The sequence below is a fragment of the Trachypithecus francoisi genome, unplaced genomic scaffold, assembly GCF_009764315.1.
Source record: "Trachypithecus francoisi isolate TF-2019V2 unplaced genomic scaffold, Tfra_2.0 Lachesis_group9, whole genome shotgun sequence".
Lineage (NCBI taxonomy): Eukaryota > Metazoa > Chordata > Mammalia > Primates > Cercopithecidae > Trachypithecus > Trachypithecus francoisi.
The window spans coordinates 54,774,088-54,795,255 of NW_022681474.1; the positions used below are offsets into that span (position 1 = coordinate 54,774,088).

Sequence of the window (21,168 nt, forward strand, 5' to 3'; positions counted from 1 at the left end):
CCACCAGACTCACAGGTTTCTGGGAAAGGCTGACTTGGGCCACTTTGTTCCTTTGAATCTGAGAATATATGACTGGGGAAGCCTAAATTAATTAAATGATGCTGAGGCCCTGAGACCCGCCTGAGCCAGTGCACAGGGGACAGGTTATGGAGGTCTGAGCAAACTGCACCCCCAGCCCCCAGTGCTGGAATCCAGAGAGGCTCATGAGCTTGATTGGAATGAAGCCTGTGCTTAAGTGCTTCCAGAGAGACAAAGAAATAATAAATCAGGAGCAGGTGCCCCACCCACACACTGCCATAACCAACACCAGCCTGCTTCTCCGCAGAAATACAGTGGTTTCACCTCTCTAGAACCAGATGTTTCAGGGAAGCAGCAAATGGCAAATCCCTGGAACTGACATGGCCCCATGACCTTCTCAGAAATGAGGCCAGGCTGGGCTGGCACCTCCCTCCACAGCAGCAACCCCCCCCACAACCCACCCAAGACCTCCAAACACCCCCTAGATCTCACCCAGGCACTGGTGCAGCATGGCTATCCTTCCACCCCTCCCAAACTCCCACACACCAGGACTCCCCCGTCCCCAGCAAGCCCCCCACCCCCAACATGGCACTGATCCAGCAAGGAAGAAATTTTAGTCCATCAGACTGTGGACACAGTTGTATCTTGTGGATAAAATGAGAAGAAGGGCTGTCAGCTAGAAATCACCAATTTGTCCCGATCCATACAAAATAATAACAATTAAGCTTCTACTAGGTATCAAGCATTGGGCTAGACACTTTCAAGCGAGCTATCTCGCAGTCTTTAGCCATCCTGCAGCAGGGCCACATGGCAGCCGGGAGCAGGACGCTGGAACTAAATCACCTGCATGTGAATCCCATCTTTACCACTTGTGAGCTCTCTGACGGAATACATTACTTTACCTCAGAGTCTTTGCCTATAAGAAAGTAATATGAAGGTTGGTGAGAGAATTCAATGAGTTAATGCTTATCAAATGCTTAGAACGGTGCCTGATGCCTTATAAGCTCTTCTGTGTGTCTAGTAAACACGTTCCTTCCTTCCTCTTCTCATTCAACTTTCATTGAGTACCAGATATGAATGCTGCCCTAACAGCTGCTATTTCTGGTTGAGAAAGGAGAGAAAAATGCTTCCATTTTCTCCTACAGGATTGGATGGGAAGTTCTCTGTTGCCTGCAAGTTATGCTCAGATAGAGGAGTCGGGAGAGGACTTTACCAAGCGTTCGAGTGAAGGGGACGCCAGAGGGGCGGGGTCTCCGTGTGAGGCTGCTTGGTTGTGGTGGGGCCAGGGCCAGCACCCTGGACAGCTCCCCGCAGCTGGCTGGGAGAGGCTTTTGCCAGCTCGTATCTCGGCTGAGACCCTCCGTAGCCTTTTGCTGCAGGGGGCGTCTAGCCTCCCTGCAACCCCAGCACCCCGGTATTTGGAGCCATGATGGATTGGGATGGTGGGGGGCTGCCCTCTGATCTGGAAGTTAGAGAATGAGGGAGTTTAGTGTCTTTGGAGCCTCCTTAGGGAGCCAGCCCAGGACCTTCCTCCTCCCATGGATCTTCATCTGCTCCTCACCCCTACACTGTCAGCGTGTGGCCACCTTGGAGATGGAGCAGCAGGAGCACAACGCAGTGCCAGGAATAGGGAAGTAGTGTAAGGACCACAAAACAGGTCCCCCAGCCTGGATTTAATTCCAGGATCTGCTGCTGGGAGCTTGACCAAGCAACCCAGCATCTCCATGCCCAGCTTCCTCACCTGGTAAGACCAGGGGAATAGCACCTATACTGCACCAGGATTGCAGGAGAATGGAGTAAACAGCACACATAATATTCCTGGCACAAAGCAAGTAATAAATGAGTGTGCCTGCCACACAGGAACCGAGGACTGGAGAGCTAGTCATGAGCCCCGAGATAATTTGGGTTCATACTCAGGAACAGCCACGTGGGCCAGAGGGCTGGAGATGTGGTCTGCACCTTGAAGGCCCTGGGAAAATTGCTCTCCTCTAAGATTCCTCTGTTCTTCAGCCACTAGACATTAAAAAAAAAAAAAAAGTTATCCTTCAAGTCCTCCTCTCTTTAATCAGACAGGGAAAACAGCATGTGCATAAATAAAAATTGTTTTGTAGGCTGGGAGACTGCCCCTTTAAGAGCCTCATAATGGGAGAGTCAGAAGAGCCCAGAGGTCTCAACCTCAAATGAATAGAGAACCAGCAAGTGGCATAAGTGTGTGAAGTCAGCTGGGGCAAGACTAGGATGCGCTGGAGAGTGTGCATGTACTGACTAAAGGCTATCAAATAAAATTTAAAATAATTAGCCCACCCCAAAGAGCCCTTCTGCAGCACACACTTCTGCTAAGGGCTGCAGTGAGTGGGCTCTCACCTCAACCTGAACGAAGCGGAGGCTGAGGCTGGGCCCCACTGAGGGGCTGTGACTTGCCCAAGGTCATCCAGGGCCAGGCCTGTGCCCACATTAGGACTCTTTTCCTCCCTCAGACAGAGGGCACTTCAGCCACTGCAGAGCAGGTGCCAGCAGCCCTTCAGTGGATGAGTTTCTCCTCCTTTCCCAGGGTGACTGGGTGGGTGGAGGGATTGAGCAACAGGTGGCCAGGCTGCCCCCTCTCACCCTGACACAGTGGTCCCCATCCCCTCATCCCACAGCCATCTCAGGGACAGATGGAGACATTCCAATGTCTTCTGGGTCCTCCACCAACCCAGACAGAGCCTGGAATCACAATGCCCACCTAACCAGAGGGATCAGCCAACTAGCCAAGTGCCCCTCCCCACCGTGTCTTTCGTCTGTTCTTCACAAGACCCACAACTGAAAAATGAGGATAAACCGCATATTCTACACACTACAACAACATATCAAGTCCTTATACTGCTCTTAACTGTGTGCCCGGCCACCTTAGCAGTAAGTACTATTATTACTGCATTTTACAAAGAAAGTAAGTGAGGGACAGAGAGGCAAAGTAATTCCCTGCAGGTACGCTAATGAGTACATGACAGAGCTGGGAGCCATCCTGGTTGTCTGCCTCGAAAGCCCACACTCTTTGCACTGCATCGCGGCACTTCCTGCGGGGTGAGGGGCACGATGGGAGAAGCATCTGCGTCTAATGCTGCTTTGCTTTTGAGGCCAGAAAAATGAGAAGGCTCCCCTCTGACTCTGGAAGAGAGAGGCAAACTGTAATCTCAACAACACAACCCCCACCTCTAACCTCAGCCACCCTGGAGCCTCTCTCCCGCCAGTCCGCCCACTGGAACACGGGCTCCATGTGCCATCCAGGGTCAACGCCGCTCTAGGGACGCGTCAGGCCCAGCGCACAGCCTGGGCAGCTCGGCCTACCAGCCGAGCACGGGTGCCTCAAGGGGTGCGGCCCTCCCAGAAGGAAGGTGAGTCTCCCTGGAGCCTCTGACGACAGCGAAGTGGCTGGGCGCTCTCCGGGGAGTGGGCGCGGCACCCAAGAAGGGTTTCTTACAGTTCCAAGAGAGGACCCCAGCCACAGTCATTCCAGAGCCCACCCGGGGCTTGGAGGAGGCTCTGGAAAAGGAGGGATGGGGAGTGTGCAGAACAGGGGGCGGAGGCTGGCAGGAGCCGGAGGAGGGCTCGGTCGGGTGCGAAGAGTGCCTGGGAGGAGTTAGAGTGGGGAGGGGGTGCGGCGGCGGGGAGAGAAGAGGCGGAGCTGGGGGACCCGACCGCTAAAGCGGAAAGGGGGATTCCAGGCAGGGGGAGTGTGGCCAGGCCGCGGGAGGGCGGCAGCGGCCAAGCTGATATTCGCGACCCCGGGTTGGGGCGAGGCAACTTCTGCCCTCAGTCCCCACAAGCTCCCGGCCGGGATTCGCTGCAGAGAAATTCTGCGGAGAGGCCGGTGGGTCAGAGCCAGGCCAGGGAGTTGCTGAGCTTTCCCCCGCCCCTCCCGGCGGGGGTGTGTGCAATGGGCCAGGGGGCGGAGTCGGAGAAAGGGTTGGGGGTGTCCGTGTCCAGCGCTCCTCCGGACGCGGCTCCACAATCCAGCTGCGAGAACAGATGGACGCAGCGGCGGCTCACCTCGGGGGCTTCCTGCCCGCTGTGCGCCGAGGTCCAGGCTGAGGCGGAGATCGCAAGCCTCCGGCTCCCGCCTCTCTCGAGGGGCTGCGAGGAACAGGCTGCCGCGCCTCCCTCCCCAGGAGAAGAGTGGGCGCTGACCCCGCGGGTCCTAGAACCGCGGACGGGGGGCGGGCAGGGGGAGGGCAGAGGGCCGGCTCCGGGCGCGGAACACCCATCCCAGGGGCTGGTTCAAGACTTCCGCACCGAGACCCCTTCCTGGGCCTTCAGCCCTGGAGCATCTGGGGAGCGGACCCCTGTCCTGCCACGCCCCGCCCCCGGCCCCCGCCCCGCCGACGTCGCATTAGCATGAGCGACGCAAGTGGCCCGGGCACCACTCGGGGGCTGGGACTCGCCGCGTCACAGCCCCGAGTGGAAGGGGAAAAAAAAAGAGGAGGCGGCGGAGGAGGCAAGAGCCGACGCTAGGGGAGGGGAGCGCGGCGGCGGGGCTAACGGGCGGGCAACCGGGCGGGCGGCAACAGCATGCCCCTCAGCCAGCGCGGGCGGCCTCTCAGCGCGGCGGGGGCTGCTCTGGGCGCGCTCCCGGCACAGTGCGCCCAGTCTCCGGCCCCGGCCCCTCGTCGCGCCCGCCTTCCCGGCCGCCCCTGAGCCCAGCAGCCGCGGGTCCCGGGAACAGCTAAGAGTAGCGGCAACGCCTCGCCGGACGGAGTCTTTTCCTTTGCCGGGACGCTGGGCCATGAGCCCCGCGGCCACCTGAGGCACTGGGGGTCTGCTCGGCCAGGACCGCCTCCCCGAAGTACCGTGCCCTCGCCTCTGCACTGCGGGACGCCAGCGCTCTGCCCTGGCGGAGGCGTCCTCGGAAGAGCATCCGGGTGGGGGCATGGAACCCGCGGAACCTGCGGGCCAGGCTCGGGCGGCGGCCACCAAGCTGTCGGAGGCGGTGGGCGCGGCGCTGCAGGAGCCCCGGCGGCAGAGGCGCCTGCTGCTGGTTATCGTGTGCGTGGCGCTGTTACTGGACAACATGCTGTACATGGTCATCGTGCCCATCGTGCCCGACTACATTGCCCACATGCGCGGGGGCGGAGAGGGCCCCACCCGGACCCCCGAGGTGTGGGAGCCCACCCTGCCGCTGCCCACTCCGGCCAATGCCAGCGCCTACGCGGCCAACACCTCGGCGTCCCCGACGGCTGCGCGGCCAGCGGGCTCAGCCCTTCGTCCCCGCTACCCTACAGAGAGCGAAGACGTGAAGATCGGGGTGCTGTTTGCTTCCAAGGCCATCCTGCAGCTGCTAGTGAACCCCTTGAGCGGGCCCTTCATCGACCGCATGAGCTACGACGTGCCGCTGCTCATCGGCCTGGGCGTCATGTTCGCCTCTACGGTCATGTTCGCCTTCGCCGAGGACTACGCCACGCTGTTCGCCGCGCGCAGCCTGCAGGGCCTGGGCTCAGCCTTCGCCGATACGTCTGGCATAGCCATGATCGCCGACAAGTACCCCGAGGAGCCGGAGCGCAGTCGTGCACTGGGCGTGGCTCTGGCCTTCATTAGCTTCGGAAGCCTGGTGGCCCCGCCCTTCGGGGGCATCCTCTACGAGTTCGCCGGCAAGCGCGTGCCCTTCTTGGTGCTAGCTGCCGTGTCGTTCTTTGACGCATTGTTGCTGCTGGCGGTAGCCAAACCCTTCTCGGCGGCTGCACGGGCTCGGGCCAACCTGCCAGTGGGCACTCCCATCCACCGCCTCATGCTGGACCCCTACATTGCCGTGGTGGCCGGTGCGCTCACCACCTGTAATATTCCCCTCGCCTTCCTAGAGCCCACCATTGCCACGTGGATGAAGCATACGATGGCGGCTTCCGAGTGGGAGATGGGCATGGCCTGGCTGCCGGCCTTCGTGCCTCATGTGCTGGGCGTCTACCTCACTGTGCGCCTGGCGGCGCGCTACCCACACCTGCAGTGGCTGTACGGCGCGCTGGGGCTGGCTGTGATCGGCGCCAGCTCGTGCATCGTGCCCGCCTGCCGCTCCTTCGCGCCGCTAGTGGTCTCGCTCTGCGGCCTCTGTTTTGGCATAGCCCTAGTCGACACAGCACTTCTGCCCACGCTCGCCTTCCTGGTGGACGTGCGCCACGTCTCAGTGTATGGCAGCGTCTATGCCATCGCCGACATCTCCTATTCGGTGGCCTACGCGCTCGGGCCCATAGTGGCGGGCCACATTGTGCACTCGCTGGGCTTTGAGCAGCTCAGCCTTGGCATGGGTCTGGCCAACCTGCTCTATGCTCCCGTCTTGCTGCTGCTCCGCAACGTGGGTCTCCTGACGCGCTCCCGTTCCGAGCGTGATGTGCTGCTTGATGAGCCACCGCAAGGTCTGTACGATGCGGTGCGACTGCGTGAGCGTCCTGTGTCTGGCCAGGACGACGAGCCTCGCAGCCCTCCTGGCCCTTTTGACGAGTGCGAGGACGACTACAATTACTACTACACCCGCAGCTAGCATCCCCACTCCTCCTCCAGCCCACCCACCCGCCTTGGGTCAACGGGGCTGCTCTGCAAGCCCACGGGCCAGCTCTGGCTCAGGGCCCACCTCCTCCAGCCAGTACCCCAGCTCCTCCTCAACCTTGACTTCTGCTCGAATCCCCTCCCTGTGACCCATTCCATATCCCTTTCTCTCTTGTCCAGTGGGGCTTGGAGCACCGCGGCAAGCAAAGCCATCGCGCTCCTTGCAGAGGTGATGAGGACCCCGAATCCCCACCTGTGTCTCCCCTGTGTAGAGCCTGCATCTGTCTGTCCTTCCTTCCATTGCTCTCAGTGCCAAACTTGGGCCGCTGCACAGCGGTGCCTCCGCCCAAATCAATAAACCGTGTCTGTCCCAGGAGGCCGAGTCTCTTTACTGGTGGGGGGTGCGTGGTGGGGTGCAGGGCCAGAGCAGAGGGGAGGGTGAACTGGGTCTCCAAGTCCCAAACCAGGCCTGAGCCAAACTAACACGCAGGTGCCTGTAGCTCTTTTTCTACCTGGAAAAGGGGATAGGAAGGAAGCAAACCCAACAAAGGCTGTCACCCACGATCACCAAGGAGCACCACGCTCCCGTGGGCCCAGGACAGATCCTCCTTTCCAGGCCCAGGGCAGAGCCCGGGGGTGCCGCCTGGAGTAGCCTGAGGACCTGCTCCAGCTGGGCACGCCAGGCCCCGCCCTTTGAGGACACGCCTCAAACCATCCACAGAACTCTGAGGCGCCTGGGCTGAGCTTCCCTTCAGACCAGAATCCCCGCCCCGTTCAGGCTTTGAGAAAGGAGTAGGAGCCGAGCATTCCAGCAGAGGAAGAAAAACGGCCCATCTTTTAGAGTCTGACCGCTGGAAATATGTGTATGATGTGATATGCGTGTGTTTATTAGAGAACTAGGCTCTGTCCTAGGAGGAGTTGAGGAGCCATGGTCGGTGTTTGCTGTGTCCCTGTCAGTTCTGAGGGTCTGAGTCTTGAATGGAGAGATGCGAGTGTGCGACCTGGTGCCAACCCCCACTGCCACCCTATCCTGAGTGGAAGCAGCGGCCCAGGACTGTCAGGAAAGTTTCCCATCCTTAGTCCCAGCCCTGAGAGCCTCAGGCCAGCGTTTGCGCAACACTCCCTGTCCCGAAGACCGTAGTCTGATGATGGAGGCAGAGTCTTCCCATCCCAGCGTGAAGAAGCGGCTGGTCAGGGTCGCCTGTGTATTTGCTGCCTCTGTGGGGGTCTGCTCTGCTGTTGTGCGCATGTCTGTCCTGGATCTGCGAGTCGGGCTGTGTGTGCCTGGGCGGAGTCTGCCTTTGTCAGTCTGTCTGTGCTGTTTGTGTGTGGGGGTCTCTATCTGGGGTGGGGGATGCTTTGGTCTGAGAGGAAAGTCTGCCTCTTGCTGCAGTCCTTAAGCATCCCCATGTCTGCCATTAGGGTTGTCCCAAGTCTGTAGCACCCACCTCTGCTCCCCACCCATAGTGCCAGCAGGAATTGGATGGTAACAGAAAGGGAAGTCCTGCGTGAACATTGAACCCAGTTATTGTTCCTTCTTATTATTTTGAAAGATGGTGTAGTAGGGTTTGAGGACCGGCCTGGATGGTGGGGAGAGGAGGGCAGAGAGCAGAGACTTCCTCAGACCCAATCCTCTCCAGGACTCTGAGCAGCAGCACCCCACGGCTGGAATAATGGGGTTGGGGAAGTGCGGTGACTGGGGAATGGTGAGCTAGGGGCAGGGGGCGTGGGTGGGACAGTGTTCTGTGCTCCCTTCTAGAGCCTGAATTTGTTGCTCTAGTTCCTCCAGGAAGCCCTCCAGGTAGATTCTGGGGGCCGGGAGCTGGGATCCCTGGGCGGGAAGCGGGGGAAGGGATGGGGGACTGAGGACTGCGAAGAAGAGAGAAGAAGGGGGTCTTGAGGGAGGGAGGAAATGGAAGAGAGAGGAGGGAGGAGGAACAAGAGGAAGGAGAGAAGTGCGGCCAGCTTGCTTTCTCCAGTCGGGTGGCCGCGGGGTCCCGGGCGACGTCGGAGGCCCTGCCCGGAACCCAGGCTGCAGCCCCCACCCCCGCGCTGCGACACGCCCCTCACCCCTTCCGGCTCACACCCCCGCCCACACTCCTGAGTGGTGCGGTGCAGCGGCGGCCGAGGCAGCAGAGCCGAGGAGAGCAGGTGAGAAGCAGGGCTGGGCTGGGCTGGCGGAGCGCGGTGCCGGGAGCAAGGGCGGCGGTCGGGGGCTCTATCCAGGGACAGCACCGGGGCCGAGAGGCCCCAGGACTCGTGGAGTCCTCCGAGTCCTGCGCAGCAGCGGCCGTCGGGGGTCAGCTAGGAAGCTGCAGGATTGTGCTGCTTCTTTGCCTGGGCTTGGGGAGGCTTGACCATCAGGGCTTCGGGACTCCAAGCGCATGTTCTCACTTCACTTGGCCCAGCATCTGCTAAGCACTTTCTGTGTCTAGTCGGAGGGTCCGCGGGTCTGACCCGACTCGCCTGAATTGCTGGTTCGCAACCGCCTCTCCCGGGAGCAGTGGGTGGGGAAGAAGGATCAGCGGCTGGTGGCAAGTCTGAGCCAGGACATAGCCGATGACAGCCTGTGATGACCGGCCAGACTGGGGTTGGACCTTCCGGGCAGAGCAGGCAGCCCTTGGAAAGCCAGGCTGGCAGGATCATGGGTGGGAGGCACAAAACAGACAGACAAACAGACATATTCACACATACACCCTCTAGACATCCGCCCAGTAGTGATGCAGGAAGAGGAGCTGGCAGGTGGGACCACCAGGAAACCATCCCACCCAGCTCTGCCCTCTTCTTCAAGCTCAAGGTCCCTGAGGCCTGACTAGTGTCTCCTGAATGTGGGGGTGGAAGGGTCCGGGCCAGAGCAAAAGGAGGCATTGGCTGCATTGTCTGCAGGTCCTTTTCCAACCTGAACTTGTCCTTGCTGTCCCCTCAAAAGACTGCCATGCTCTGGTGAATGCTCACTAGGATGCCACCTCTTTCACTTTGCAGTTGGGGGCAGTCCCTACGAACCCACAGCACTGGGAGGCCTGGGAACCAGCCAGTCGAGAGTGTCCCTGCACTGTGCCAGCAAGGGCTTTACATTCTCTGCCCAGCACTGCAAGGCAGCCCCAGGCTCCTCCATCTTTGGGCCTGGTTCATCCGTCTTTCTCGACTCTCTGTTCCTGGCAACAACCCTGCCATGTGCCCATACGTGGGCCATGCTTGCCTCTGGGTAGGGGTGGTGGTGGGTGGGGAGAGGGGTGAGGAAATGAGCTAAACATCAGCTTTAGACTTGAGAGAGAATAGAGGGTGGGCTGGTGGAAAACATCAGTATGTGCCTGTGGAGGCTTAGGTTCAGGGGGATCTCAGAGGATAGCAATTGTGACCCACAGCCTAATACTAACAGTCTTTGCCCTCTTGGCCTGGCCCACTTCTACTGTACCTTCAAAATTAATCTGCCTCTCCCCAGACTAAGGCCGGTGACCCCTAGGGGCCCTGGCTGCCCAGCCTCCCTGCATACCTCCCTGGGCACTCCCATGGCATCTATACTGGCAGCCTGCAGACCCGAGACTGCCTAGGTCACAGTCCCTCCAGCAGGCCCAGAGTCTCCCTGCCCTGGCCACAGGCCAGGCTCCCAATTAGCCTAGATGCATCCTGGAGCACAGAGCCTTAAAGGCCTCCATTCACCCACACATGCATTCGTTTCCCTCAGCCCACCAACTGAGGAAATTCACCCTACTCCATACCAGAGATGTGGCCAGGCCCCAGAGATGAAGCCCTGAGCACAGTAGGTATGGTCTTACCCTTGAGAAGCTAGTGGGAAAGAGAGAGCTTGATCAGCAAAGCACTTATCTATTGGATTCCAGGCAGGAACAAAACCAGCACTCCGCCAGCAACCCCTGGTGGGTTTGGATTGCCCTGGGGTGGTCAGCTGGCCTTGGGTGGCAACAGCCCCATGAGAGCAGACCCTCACTTTAGGAACCACTGTCTCCCATATGGGGGCCCAGAGAGAACACTGTGGTCAGCACATACAGCTGGAACTCGAGACTGGGGCCAGGCCTACAATGAGACCCCTATATACAGCTGTCAGGCTCTGGCCTCCTCATGGAGCTGGGGTAGGGGTCTGTTGGTGGGAGGTGGAGGGTTTGTGATAGGTCTATGTGGCTGCTGTGTTGATGCTTCTCACTTCTTGGTCCCCAGGTCCACACTCTGCATCCCGGACCAGGACTCACCAAGACGCCCATCCTGGAAAAGGTCCCCCATAAGATGGCAGCAAAAACTCCCAGCAGTGAGAAGGAGTCTGTGAGTGACTTTTGGAGTCCTATCTCAACCCTGCTTTCCCCACCCACATGCCCTTGCTTCCAGAACAGTCCTGACTGGGACTGGCCCCCAGCATTTGCCTGGCCCCAGCCCTGCCCTCTACTGGCACAAGGCCCAGGCTACAGCCCTGCCCCCAGCTTGCTGAGGATCCCAGAAGGGCCTGAAGGGGCTGAGATGGGCCTCAGGGTGCCAAGGGAATGCTAAGAGCTAAACTTCCAAATCCCTGGGCCAGCCTAGGCACTATCTTTCCTTTCAGGGCCTCTCTTCATCCCAGCTTCCACTTCTGATAGCTTTGAGCCCAGTGATTTTGCCTTAGGGTGGGGCTGCATTCCTACTCCAAGCCCCGCAAGTCCCAGCTCCAGCTGCTGTCACTAGTTCAGCCTGGGAGCCTTAGGCACCATGTTCTCCACTGGCCTGAGACAATGCCATCCTCCTTGGGCAGGCATCCTCCCTCCCACCCCAGCCAGCCTTCCGGAGGCAGAGCAACACACCTGATTTCAGGTTGTGCTTCCCCTTTCCCACACTTGTCTTTTTGCCACCCTCTTTCCTGTTCCCCCTTCCCAAGCCCTCATTTGAAACCCTGAACAGAATTTTCTGGCTTCTCCCCAAGAAGCTGCTCACTCCATTGCCCTGACCTCTGCAGCTGACAAACATCTATTGTCACCTCTGGTCCACTGGCATGCTTCTCCACCCACCCCACTGGGCTGTGGCTTCCTTAAGAGCAGGCTCTGTTTCTCCATCGTCTCTGAGTTCAGCCCAGGATCTGACTCACATGAACTGCCCAGGAAATACGGAGTCTTGGAGTATTACCTGAGACTCCCAGATCCAAAGACCCTCTTAGTACAGGGCTAGAAGTTTGGGAGAGTCTGGGGAGGATCCCTGGGGGAGCTGAGATGACTGAGCTGCGATTTCCTGCTTTATTCCTTTTTACCCACTGCTGATTCCCTGTTAGCCAGGCTAAGTCACAGCGCACTGTCAGAGCCTAGAAGAAGGCGGGCAGTGTCTGGTAGAGGCTCTAGCCAGACTTGTGGGCCCTTTTGGCCAGGCCATTAACTGGGCTGGGCTTTCTGTAGGTGCTCACCCACCCACCACCCATCACACAGACCACCCCCCACCGCAAGAGATGGAAGAACCAGAACAGCTGGGTTGGGGGCCCAGACCTGGCTCGCTGGGGTTGGGCAGGGCAGCCTAGGATGCTGCCCAGATCTGTCCTCGCATCATTCCCCAGGGCAGAAGCAGCCCATAGTTGGCATTGACACCCCACCCCTACCAGAGAAGTGAACCCTAGAGGCACGATCAGACAGGCAGAGGGCCGCCATTCATCCATCAGCAGCAGGGGCAGAGAAGGAGGTGCTCTTAAGGGGCCCCTTCACTCTGCAGCCTATGGGGAGGAACCTTTACTGTCTCATGGAAACTCATCACTGCACAGAGGAGAAGCCCCTGAAGGAAGGTGCCTCACTGTCTACCAGCGTGTCCCAGGAACCATGTTGCAGAATTCTGGTCATTAGGGCAGCACTGAATTATGTCTCTCATCCAAAGCCATCTTTCATCCTTCCAAATCTCTCCAGGTCTGCCTCCCGCCCCTCAGGTCTGGAGATCAGTTAGATTCTGAAGCCCTAGCTGAGAACAGTTTATAAATTAAGAGTGACTAGCAGCCAACAATATCAATAACAGGACTATTTCATCTTAGATCCATCCTTCATGGCTTAAAAGCACTTTCACATGCATTAGGTCCCTAATCCTATGAGAGGGAGAGCTTACTACCCCCATTTTACAGGAGAAGAAATTGTACAATTTAAGCAATATTATTATAAGTTCTGCCTTCCTATTGTCACTGGCCAAGTGAGGGACAAGAAGAGGAAAGGAATGGAAAAGGGAGTGAAAGGGAAGGGAGCGAACGACCCAGGAGAAAGAAGCAGAGTGGACATGGAAGACTGATTTTAGCTCCTTGTCTGCCATCAGATTTGTATGTTACCTTGGACTAGCTGCCCCACTCTCTGGGACTCAGTTTCCTCATAAATAAATGGGAAGTCACAAAATTGAAGCCACACAGAAGCCTTCTGTGGTGAAAGCTGCTGGTAAACTGAGAGGCACACATGCGTGTCGGAGGGCGGAGTCGGGGGTTCTTCCCAGGCTCTAGCCACACTTTGGGGCCCCCAAAGAGTATGGGGTTCCTCTTGGGAATTCCTCTGGAAGTGTAAGACAGCAAGGTCGTAACATTTTAGATGTGCCTATCCGAGCCCAGTTGTTTCCCCCATTTAATTCTCTCTGTGTTCCTCTCAGGTAGGAATTATTATTTATGTCCCATGGATGAGGAGCAGAGGCTTGGAGAGATTCGGAGAGGAAGGACATTCACTGCATCCCCTCCACTGCCCCTAACACCCACATGAAACAGAATCCCCTGCCTGGATTTTATAAGTAGGAGGGACTTATAAGAAGCTCAGGGCATGAATCATCTTCCGAGGAAACCTCTTGTAGGATTCTAGTCATTAGGGCAGCACTGAATTGTCTCTCATCCAAAACCATCTTTTATCCTTCCAAATCTCTCCGTAAGCGTGCCCCCTTCAGGTCCAGAGATCAATCAGATTCTGGAGCCCTAGCTGGGAACAATCTCTAAATTAAGAGTCACCAGTAGCCAACAATATCAATAACAGGACTATTTCATCTTAGATCCATCCTTTATGGCTTAAAAGCCCTTTCATATTTATTATCTGTTTGATCCTATGAGAGATAGGGGTTACTACTCCCACTCTACAGAGGAAGAAACTGAGGCACAGAGGGAGGGTGACTTGCCCAAGTTTGCAGAGCTGGTCAGTGGCAGGGTCAGGGTACAAACCCAGGTCTGTCTGGTGCCAATATCACCATATTTTACTTTACCCCTTTCTGGGGACAGAGCACAGTGAGGTCAGGGACGCCAAACTGAAACTTCCTAAATTCATAATTTTGCTGAGCTGAGCCCTAGAAATGGACAGGCCCCAGGGTAGAGAACAACACAGGGGCAGAACGACACAGAGACTAGGGACCAACCTGGGGACAGGCATGGGGCGCACATACGAGAGGCACAATGCCTATGAACCCTCTTCTCCAGGGGCTGCCCAAACTGCCCGTGCCCCCCCTGCAGCAGACCCTGGCCACGTACCTGCAGTGCATGCGACACCTGGTGCCTGAGGAGCAGTTCAGGAAGAGCCAGGCCATTGTGCAACGGTTCGGGGCCCCTGGTGGCCTCGGTGAGACCCTGCAGCAGAAACTGTTGGAGCGGCAGGAGAAGACAGCCAACTGGGTAAGAGGGGCAGACAAGGGACCCATAGAAGAGGGGCGGGAGGCAGACCTGGAGACAGAGGGATTTCGGTGAGAGGCAGGTAGGGGACAAAGACAGGGCAGAAGGAGAGACAAGGGACAAGTATGGGGGATGGGGTGGGAACAGGCAGGTGGCATGGATTGGAGGACAGGAAGGGACAAGGATGGGAAACAAACAAGATGAGGAATGGGAAATATGGATAGAGAAAGAGGAGGACAAATCGGGGACAGGAATAGGGGACAGATGGGGACAGAGATCGCATCAGGAAAGAAGAGAGGATGAAAGGCAGGAAGGAGACACCTATAAGGACAGGCAGAGGACAGTGATGTAGCACCAAGCCACCAGGATGGGGACTGGGAAAGAAGAAAGGAGACAGGAGGGCGCAAAGGTGAAGGACAGGCCCCGGACTGGGAAGCTCCTGGCACATGCCTGGGGCTTAGCATATATTTGTGGAATGAATGAATTAATGCTCTGGTGAAGTGTCCCGATTTTCTCTTGGGGCTGTCAGGATAGGACTGTTTGGAGGGATGTGACAGCCTTTCCTGCCCTCCCTGGCAGGTGTCTGAGTACTGGCTGAATGACATGTATCTCAACAACCGCCTGGCCCTGCCCGTCAACTCCAGCCCCGCCGTGATCTTTGCTCGGCAGCACTTCCCTGGCACCGACGACCAGCTGAGGTGAGGCCTTGGTGCTCCTAGCTCATAACCTGGGGACCCACCCAAGGCAGGGGCCCTTACCCCAGCGCCAGCAAAGAAAGGCTGAAACTGGAGCCTGGGCTGAGCTTCCTGTGGCCAAATTCCCTGAGACAGTGGACGTCCAGGCCATCAGGTGGGGAGCAAGGTTAGGTGTGGCTGCACTCGAGTGACAATCACATGATCAGCCTTAGTCTATATTTATCTTGCAGTGGAATGGGCACTCATGGAGGTCATGGGTCCAAATATCCCCACAGTCTCCACCTGGCTGAGGCCCTGAGAGGAGGCGTGTGGCCCTGGACCACGCCAGTACTTGTCCCTGGGAAACACTGCCCCAGGCTGTCTGAGAGGCCTGTGCTTCCCTCCAGAGCCCGCAGCTCTAAACTGAGGCCCCAGAAGGCTGGAAACAATTCCTCCCTGCCAGCAGCCAGAGCCTGTGCCATCTGCTGTAATTTCAGAGCTCACTGAGCCGTTGGAAGGGCCTCTGGCCGCTGATGACGATGGAGGATGGGGGCAGGGAGAAAGGGTTTCCCTTCTGGAGTCTCTCAGAGTCTGATCTTAAGACCTGAGTGGGACAAATGGTGGGGACAGTTTAGAGGGAGGGCAGAGGGCAGGCCAAAGTGGCCCAAAGGCAAGAGGCAGGGCCCACCTCACCTCTGGGCAGGGCTTAGCCACGCTAGGAAGACCTCCCCATCCCACCCTACCAGCTAGCCAGCCTTCCCTCCCACTGTAGCTGGGGTCTCCCCAGGGAAGAAGGAAGGTGTGGACGGATGAATGACTTCTGAAAACAGTTCTCACAACTGCATCTGAGGAGTATTTTTGTCCCGGTGCAATTAAGCCAGGCCCAGCATCCCAGGATGACAGTTCCCGCTGCTTGTTTCTCCAGTGCCTTTCCCCAAGCACTCAATTTCCTTTTCCTTAGTACTGGAGGGTAGGGGGAAAGGACCAAATTACTGGTTTTTCCCAGGAGTCCTGCCCTGTCCAGCCCCAGGGCTGGCCTTTCCAAGGAAGAACTCCACTCTTCACCCTTCGCCCCTTCTGACTTGCTCTGTGGCCTCTCCTGGCTTCCGTCTCCTCTCCGCTCCCTCTCCTCTTCAAGGTGATTCCAGCTTCCTCTCCTCTCCCCAAGAGCTGCTCCACCCCTAGTTCTCACCAAAGGACCATTTTGAATCCAAGGCTTGTGGTGGGCTCACGGCACCGGGCTGGAGGGCAGGAACCACATCTGATTAGTGTAGGAGCCACATCTGATTAGTGCACACAGGCCGGCATACAATGGGGGATCATAGAGTTTGGCAGTGGGGAGGAGGGAGAGAGAAGGGAGGGAAGAGGAAAGAGATGGAAGGGAAATGGAAGGAGGGAGGGGAGGCAGAATGGAAGGAGGGAGGGAGGGAGGGAGGAAGCTAGGCCCTGGGAGGAAAGGCTCAGGCCTCCCTTCTCCCTGCAGGTTTGCAGCCAGCCTCATCTCTGGTGTACTCAGCTACAAGGCCCTGCTGGACAGGTAGGACTGGGAGGGTGGTGCCCTGTTCCAGCACAGTCTGCCTATGCGTCCATCTCCCTTGCAGGGACCTTGTCTTTTTCCAACTCTGTATTCCCATTCCTGGCTCCTGGCACAGAGCAGGTGTCCCTGCCCTCACCCACTCCCCCACCATCAGGATGACCTTTAGCCCAGCTGGCCTGACTGTTAACTGTTCCTTTTCCTGGGGCAAGCACCATCCTTCCTTGATCTTTTAAAAATGCCCCCTCCCTCCACACATATGTGCACAGGTGGAGTGAATTCATTTGAAGCTGGTGAACACATAGGAAGGCGGGGAAGAAACAGTTGGTAGAGTAAGGTGATGGGAGTCCTGCTTTGCCACTTGGAGGAATGGTGTCTCCAGCCAGAGCCTCTGTGTCCTCAATCCCCCCAAGTTCAGTGGACACGAGGCTGTTCTGACAGATGGAGAGGGCTGCTAAAGCACCGCAGGCTTTCTTTGATTTTAGGCGGAAAGTCCCTCTCCTGGCCAAGCTTAGGAGAGCAGGAGGGTGTCTGAGAGCAGCAGGGAGAGTAAGAGGATCTGGAGGACCCAAGTCTCTCAATGTACAGACTATAAGGGCATTAGAAGCTGGAAGGAGACAGAGAGGCCCAAAGAAGCATCCCTTGCACAGATGAGGAAGCTGCAATTCAGAGAGGTTAAGTAACTCATCCATGGTCACACAGCTGGGTGGTGGCAGAGCAAGGAGGGGACAAGGGGCAAACTTCACTCTCTGTTCAACTTGTCTCAACTCAGTCTTTACCTAGCCTTGGGACCGAGGCTCAGACCCACAGCCCCTCCAGGGTAGGGCTGCTCCCTCTGGAGAGGGGCAGGCAGGGCTCCCAGACTCTCAGGGTGGAGCAGCTCAGGCTGTCCAGGGCATTTCTGCACCACATGCTCTTGGGTGCTTGCTCACTCCTCTCTAAATGCCATGGGTCACTAGGCCCTGGACTGCTGTCTCCTCATGGTATGTCTTTGGTCTCTCCCTTCTTCATGGACAGTGCTCCATTTCCTCCCAGAACTCGCCCCTCCAGCTCACTGTCCTGCCTATTTTCAAATAGCTTTGTCTTGCTGGGCCTGGGGACTTGGTGCCCATTCATCACTGACTGCCCCCAACAAGACTTCACTTTCCTTCTGATCCCAGACTTTCACGTTTGTGTGCACACTCACACAAACACGAATACCCATGCATATCCACATGGAGGTTCCCATGTCCAATGACTAAAAAGGACTTAAGACTGGAACATTTTCCTGAGTGCCTGTTTTGAACCCTTAATTAATTAATTAATTAATTCACTTATTCACTTTGCAATGTAGTTATGCTGTGAAGATGAAGAGAAATAAGGCCTCATCCTCCCTTCAAAATGTCCTTAGGCCACTGGGCAAGATAGTCACATAAACAGACACAAAATACAGCTGTGTCCCTTCCCCTGAGTCCCACACTCGCTCATCCAAGCCTCAACCATCCCCACTGGGGTGTCTCTCAGTCATTACAAATGAGCCAGGAGAGCTTCGCCTCTCCCTCCCCGCTCCCCAACTCCTCCCATACCTTGTTGAGCCATCTCCGTAAGTGCACTAGCGCATGCCCTGTTGGTGAGTCTGGGAACCTAGAAGTCACCTGTGCGTGTTCTGCTTTCTCCCTTGCATCCTCATGTGACCCATGGTGCTCAGTTGTGGACATTCTCCCTCCCCACCGTGTCCCCAAGCTCCCTCCTCCCTCCCTGCTGCCCTCACTTGAGACATCACTTTCCTTCTCTGCCGCAGCTTCCTTCCTTGTTCTTCCTGTGACAACTTTCAGTCCATTCTCCCCATATAAGCAGGGTCAGTAAAACAACAAAATGGAAACCCAGTCGTGCCCCTGTGTGCTGAAGCCTCCCGAGGGCTTTCACTGCACCAAGAATAAGGTGATAGCTCCTCCCCACTGCCACTGGAGCCCCACAAGACCTTGCCTGCCCTCCTCTCTGGCCCTGTCTTCACTGGGCCTCAGCCTTACTGGCTTCTCTCTGCCTTTGACCAATGCTTCTCAAGCTGCCTCTGGGGAAGAACCAATATATTTTCTTTCATTTTGTAAAATTTGTTTAAAACAACACAAAAATTGATTACTAGAAAAATGGTACGAAATATGAGACCAAATATTTTATTACAGGATTCAACAGACATAAAACTCCCATCACATTGCTGCAAACATTTCTGGGTTCAGGCATTACACCAAGTCATGGGTCAGTCACAGCAGTTCAGTGCAATACTCATACTTTGAGTTGCAGTGCTGTGGGACATTTCACCCTTAGGGCTCAGCTCAATCAACCTGCCTCAGTGAGACTGCCCCTGGTCACCATCTCCTGCCCCTGCCAACACTCTGTCTCACTACCTGAAAGTCTTCTGTTCACTGGTTTGCTGCTTGTGGTCTACTCCCCACCTACACATCCCAGGAGCTGCACCCCCATAGAGCAGGAGCTGCAGTCTTATTTGCTGCCGTATCTCCATATCCCAGAATGGTGCCTGGCCTATACAGAGGATGTGCTTCACAAATATTTGTTGGCTGAAAGAGTGGAAGGATGGATGGATGAATGGATGAATGGAAAGATGAATGGATGGTGGATAGATGGTTGGAAAGATGGGTGAATGGAAAGATGGATGGATGGTGGATAGATGAGTGGATGGTGGATGGATGGGTGGATGGTGGATGGTGGATGGATGGGTGGATGGTGGGTGGAAGGATGGATGGATGAATGGATGAATGGAAAGATGGATGGATGGTGGATAGATGAGTGGATGGTGGATGGATGGGTGGATGGTGGATGGAAGGATGGATGGATGCTTGGTGGATGGATGGGTGGATGGAAGAATGGATGGATGGTGGATAGATGGGTGGATGGTGGATGAATGAGTGGGTGGTAGGTGGAAGGAGGGATGGATGTTTAGTGGTGGATGTATGGTAGATGTATGGATGTATGGATGTATGATGGATAGATGGATGGGTGGATGGAGGGAAGAAAGGGAGGGAGAGAGGAAGGACAGGCAAAAGGCATACTGAGACCACAGGGAAAAAGAACTTCCTGCATTGGCCTCAGAAGAGGCTTCTAAAAGAGATGATAAAGGAGTAGGCTCTTGAAGGAGTTTTCTGAATAGAACAGTTGAGTTCTGGGGTTGGGGCAAATGCGTGCTGAGAGAAGATCAGCATAAGCAAAGATACAGAAGGCTAACTGGCAGGGTTTGTACATGCCATGCATGAGGCAGAGGTTTGGGGAAACTCTGAGGGTCTCCATGGGTTGTGGAAATGGGGCCCTCCACTACTTTAAACAGTGGAGAATTGAGCTCTGCATCTGCCACGGTGATGCAATTCTGGGTTCTGTGCCCCATTTTGCCTGATCGAGTTACAATAAAACCCATTCTCTGTCTCCCCTCAACCCCTGCCATCCCCTCGTGGCTGCCTCCCTTCCTGCTCCTCTTCTTCAGCCACTCCATTCCCACTGACTATGCCAAAGGCCAGCTGTCAGGGCAGCCCCTTTGTATGAAGCAATACTATGGGCTCTTCTCCTCCTACCGGCTCCCCGGCCATACCCAGGACACACTGGTGGCCCAGAACAGCAGCATTATGCCGGAGCCTGAGCACGTCATCGTAGCCTGCTGCAATCAGGTAAGAAGTCCCTTGTCTTGGTGAGGGAAGGCACAGAGCATGCAGTGGTCATGCATTCACATCCATTACCTTCTCCGAGGGGGCTCAGTCTTCTTCCCTGAGTCACACAGGGAGCTGGGGCACCATGTCTCCAAAATGTGGTCCCCACTTCCAGTCAGTCCCATGTCTCTCCACCAGTTGGCTTCTAAGAATGAGAGCCGTCAGTTTGAGAATATCCTCACTGGACTCTCACTTTAGCCCTGATGCCCTGAGGGTCACGATCCAGACCTTCCACCTACACATCTATTCTTTTCCATGCAGTCACCCAGGCCCTGGCCTTTCTGGAGACCACACATAGGCAGACAGTGTTACAGACTGACAAATAGGACCTTTCATGTGCCAGCCTGTGGGCTCGGCACTTAACATGCATTCATTCCACTTAATCCTCACAGTGACCCTGCAGAGGGGGCCTTAGGATCTCCGTGTGACAGTTGAGGACATGAGACTCAGACAAGTTAAGTGGTCTGTCCAAGAATGGGAAGGACTCCTAGGTCTGGCCAGTACCCCAAGGTCAAGCTCTACCCCCTGCAGCTCGGGTCCTCAGACTGGGTTCCACAGAGCCAACAAGGACCCATGGTTCCTGGGGCACAGGCTGAGCATGAGGGCTCCTGACCTCTTCCTTGGGCCCACTGCACTATATATTCCATATATTGAGCTTCACATAAATATTTCCTCTGACAAACAGTTTTTGTTTTTGCTTTGCTAAAACCCAAGTTTGGCAGCCATCCCAGGGACCCCTGTGGTACTTGCTCTACAATGTGATTTTGGGCTCACCTCACGTTTTCAGTAAGTTGGGAGCTCTGTGGAGCCCTGACATCTGAGGGCGGCTGTGACCTCTGTTCCTAGATTCGAAGGCCATCTAGGAGCTCTTGTAGCCCACCTGACACCCTGGCCATAGACCAAGGAAGTTTCCCCATCTTCATTCAAAAGTCAAGACAAATATTTCCCAGTTCCCACAGGCCACCATATCCACCTCTTCCAGACATGCTCTGGGCCCCTGTACTGGACCAGGCCATACAGACACTGCTAGGGAGTTGGAGGGGAAGGGAAAACAAGGTACTCATGTCAGTCAGCTGAAAAGGATATCTTGACCTGGATCTAGGAATAGACCCTTCACAAAGCCTGAGGCTCTAGCCTTCAAAGCTACAAAATGACAGAACCACAGGGCTG

At 56.3% G+C, this 21,168-nt stretch overlaps 2 protein-coding genes across 4 annotated transcripts in view; both read left to right on the forward strand.

The window, feature by feature from the left end:
- Window positions 1-3,287: 3,287 nt before the first annotated feature.
- The window catches only part of CHAT (choline O-acetyltransferase), a 58,112-nt gene continuing 40,231 nt past the window's right edge, over window positions 3,288-21,168 (forward strand). Inside the window, exons 1-6 of one of the 3 annotated variants that reach the window (XM_033209153.1) lie at window positions 3,288-3,392; window positions 10,702-10,803; window positions 13,910-14,101; window positions 14,678-14,796; window positions 16,256-16,309; window positions 19,779-19,959. In XM_033209153.1, coding sequence (XP_033065044.1) covers window positions 10,768-10,803; window positions 13,910-14,101; window positions 14,678-14,796; window positions 16,256-16,309; window positions 19,779-19,959 — 582 coding nt within the window. In that variant the 5' untranslated portion in view covers window positions 3,288-3,392; window positions 10,702-10,767. Of the gene's footprint in view, window positions 3,393-8,230; window positions 8,680-10,252; window positions 10,298-10,701; window positions 10,804-13,909; window positions 14,102-14,677; window positions 14,797-16,255; window positions 16,310-19,778; window positions 19,960-21,168 lie in introns of those variants that run through there. The other 2 variants (XM_033209152.1, XM_033209151.1) reach the window with 2 other exon arrangements.
- On the forward strand, window positions 4,492-6,904 carry SLC18A3 (solute carrier family 18 member A3). Its single transcript, XM_033209154.1, has one exon. The coding sequence runs from the start codon at window positions 4,925-4,927 to the stop codon at window positions 6,521-6,523; it is 1,599 nt and encodes a 532-aa protein (XP_033065045.1). The 5' UTR covers window positions 4,492-4,924; the 3' UTR covers window positions 6,524-6,904.

Coding starts and splice junctions, on each gene's coding strand:
- SLC18A3 (XM_033209154.1), top strand. CDS start 4,925: ATGGAACCCGCGGAACCTGCGGGCCAGGCTCGGGCGGCGGCCACCAAG.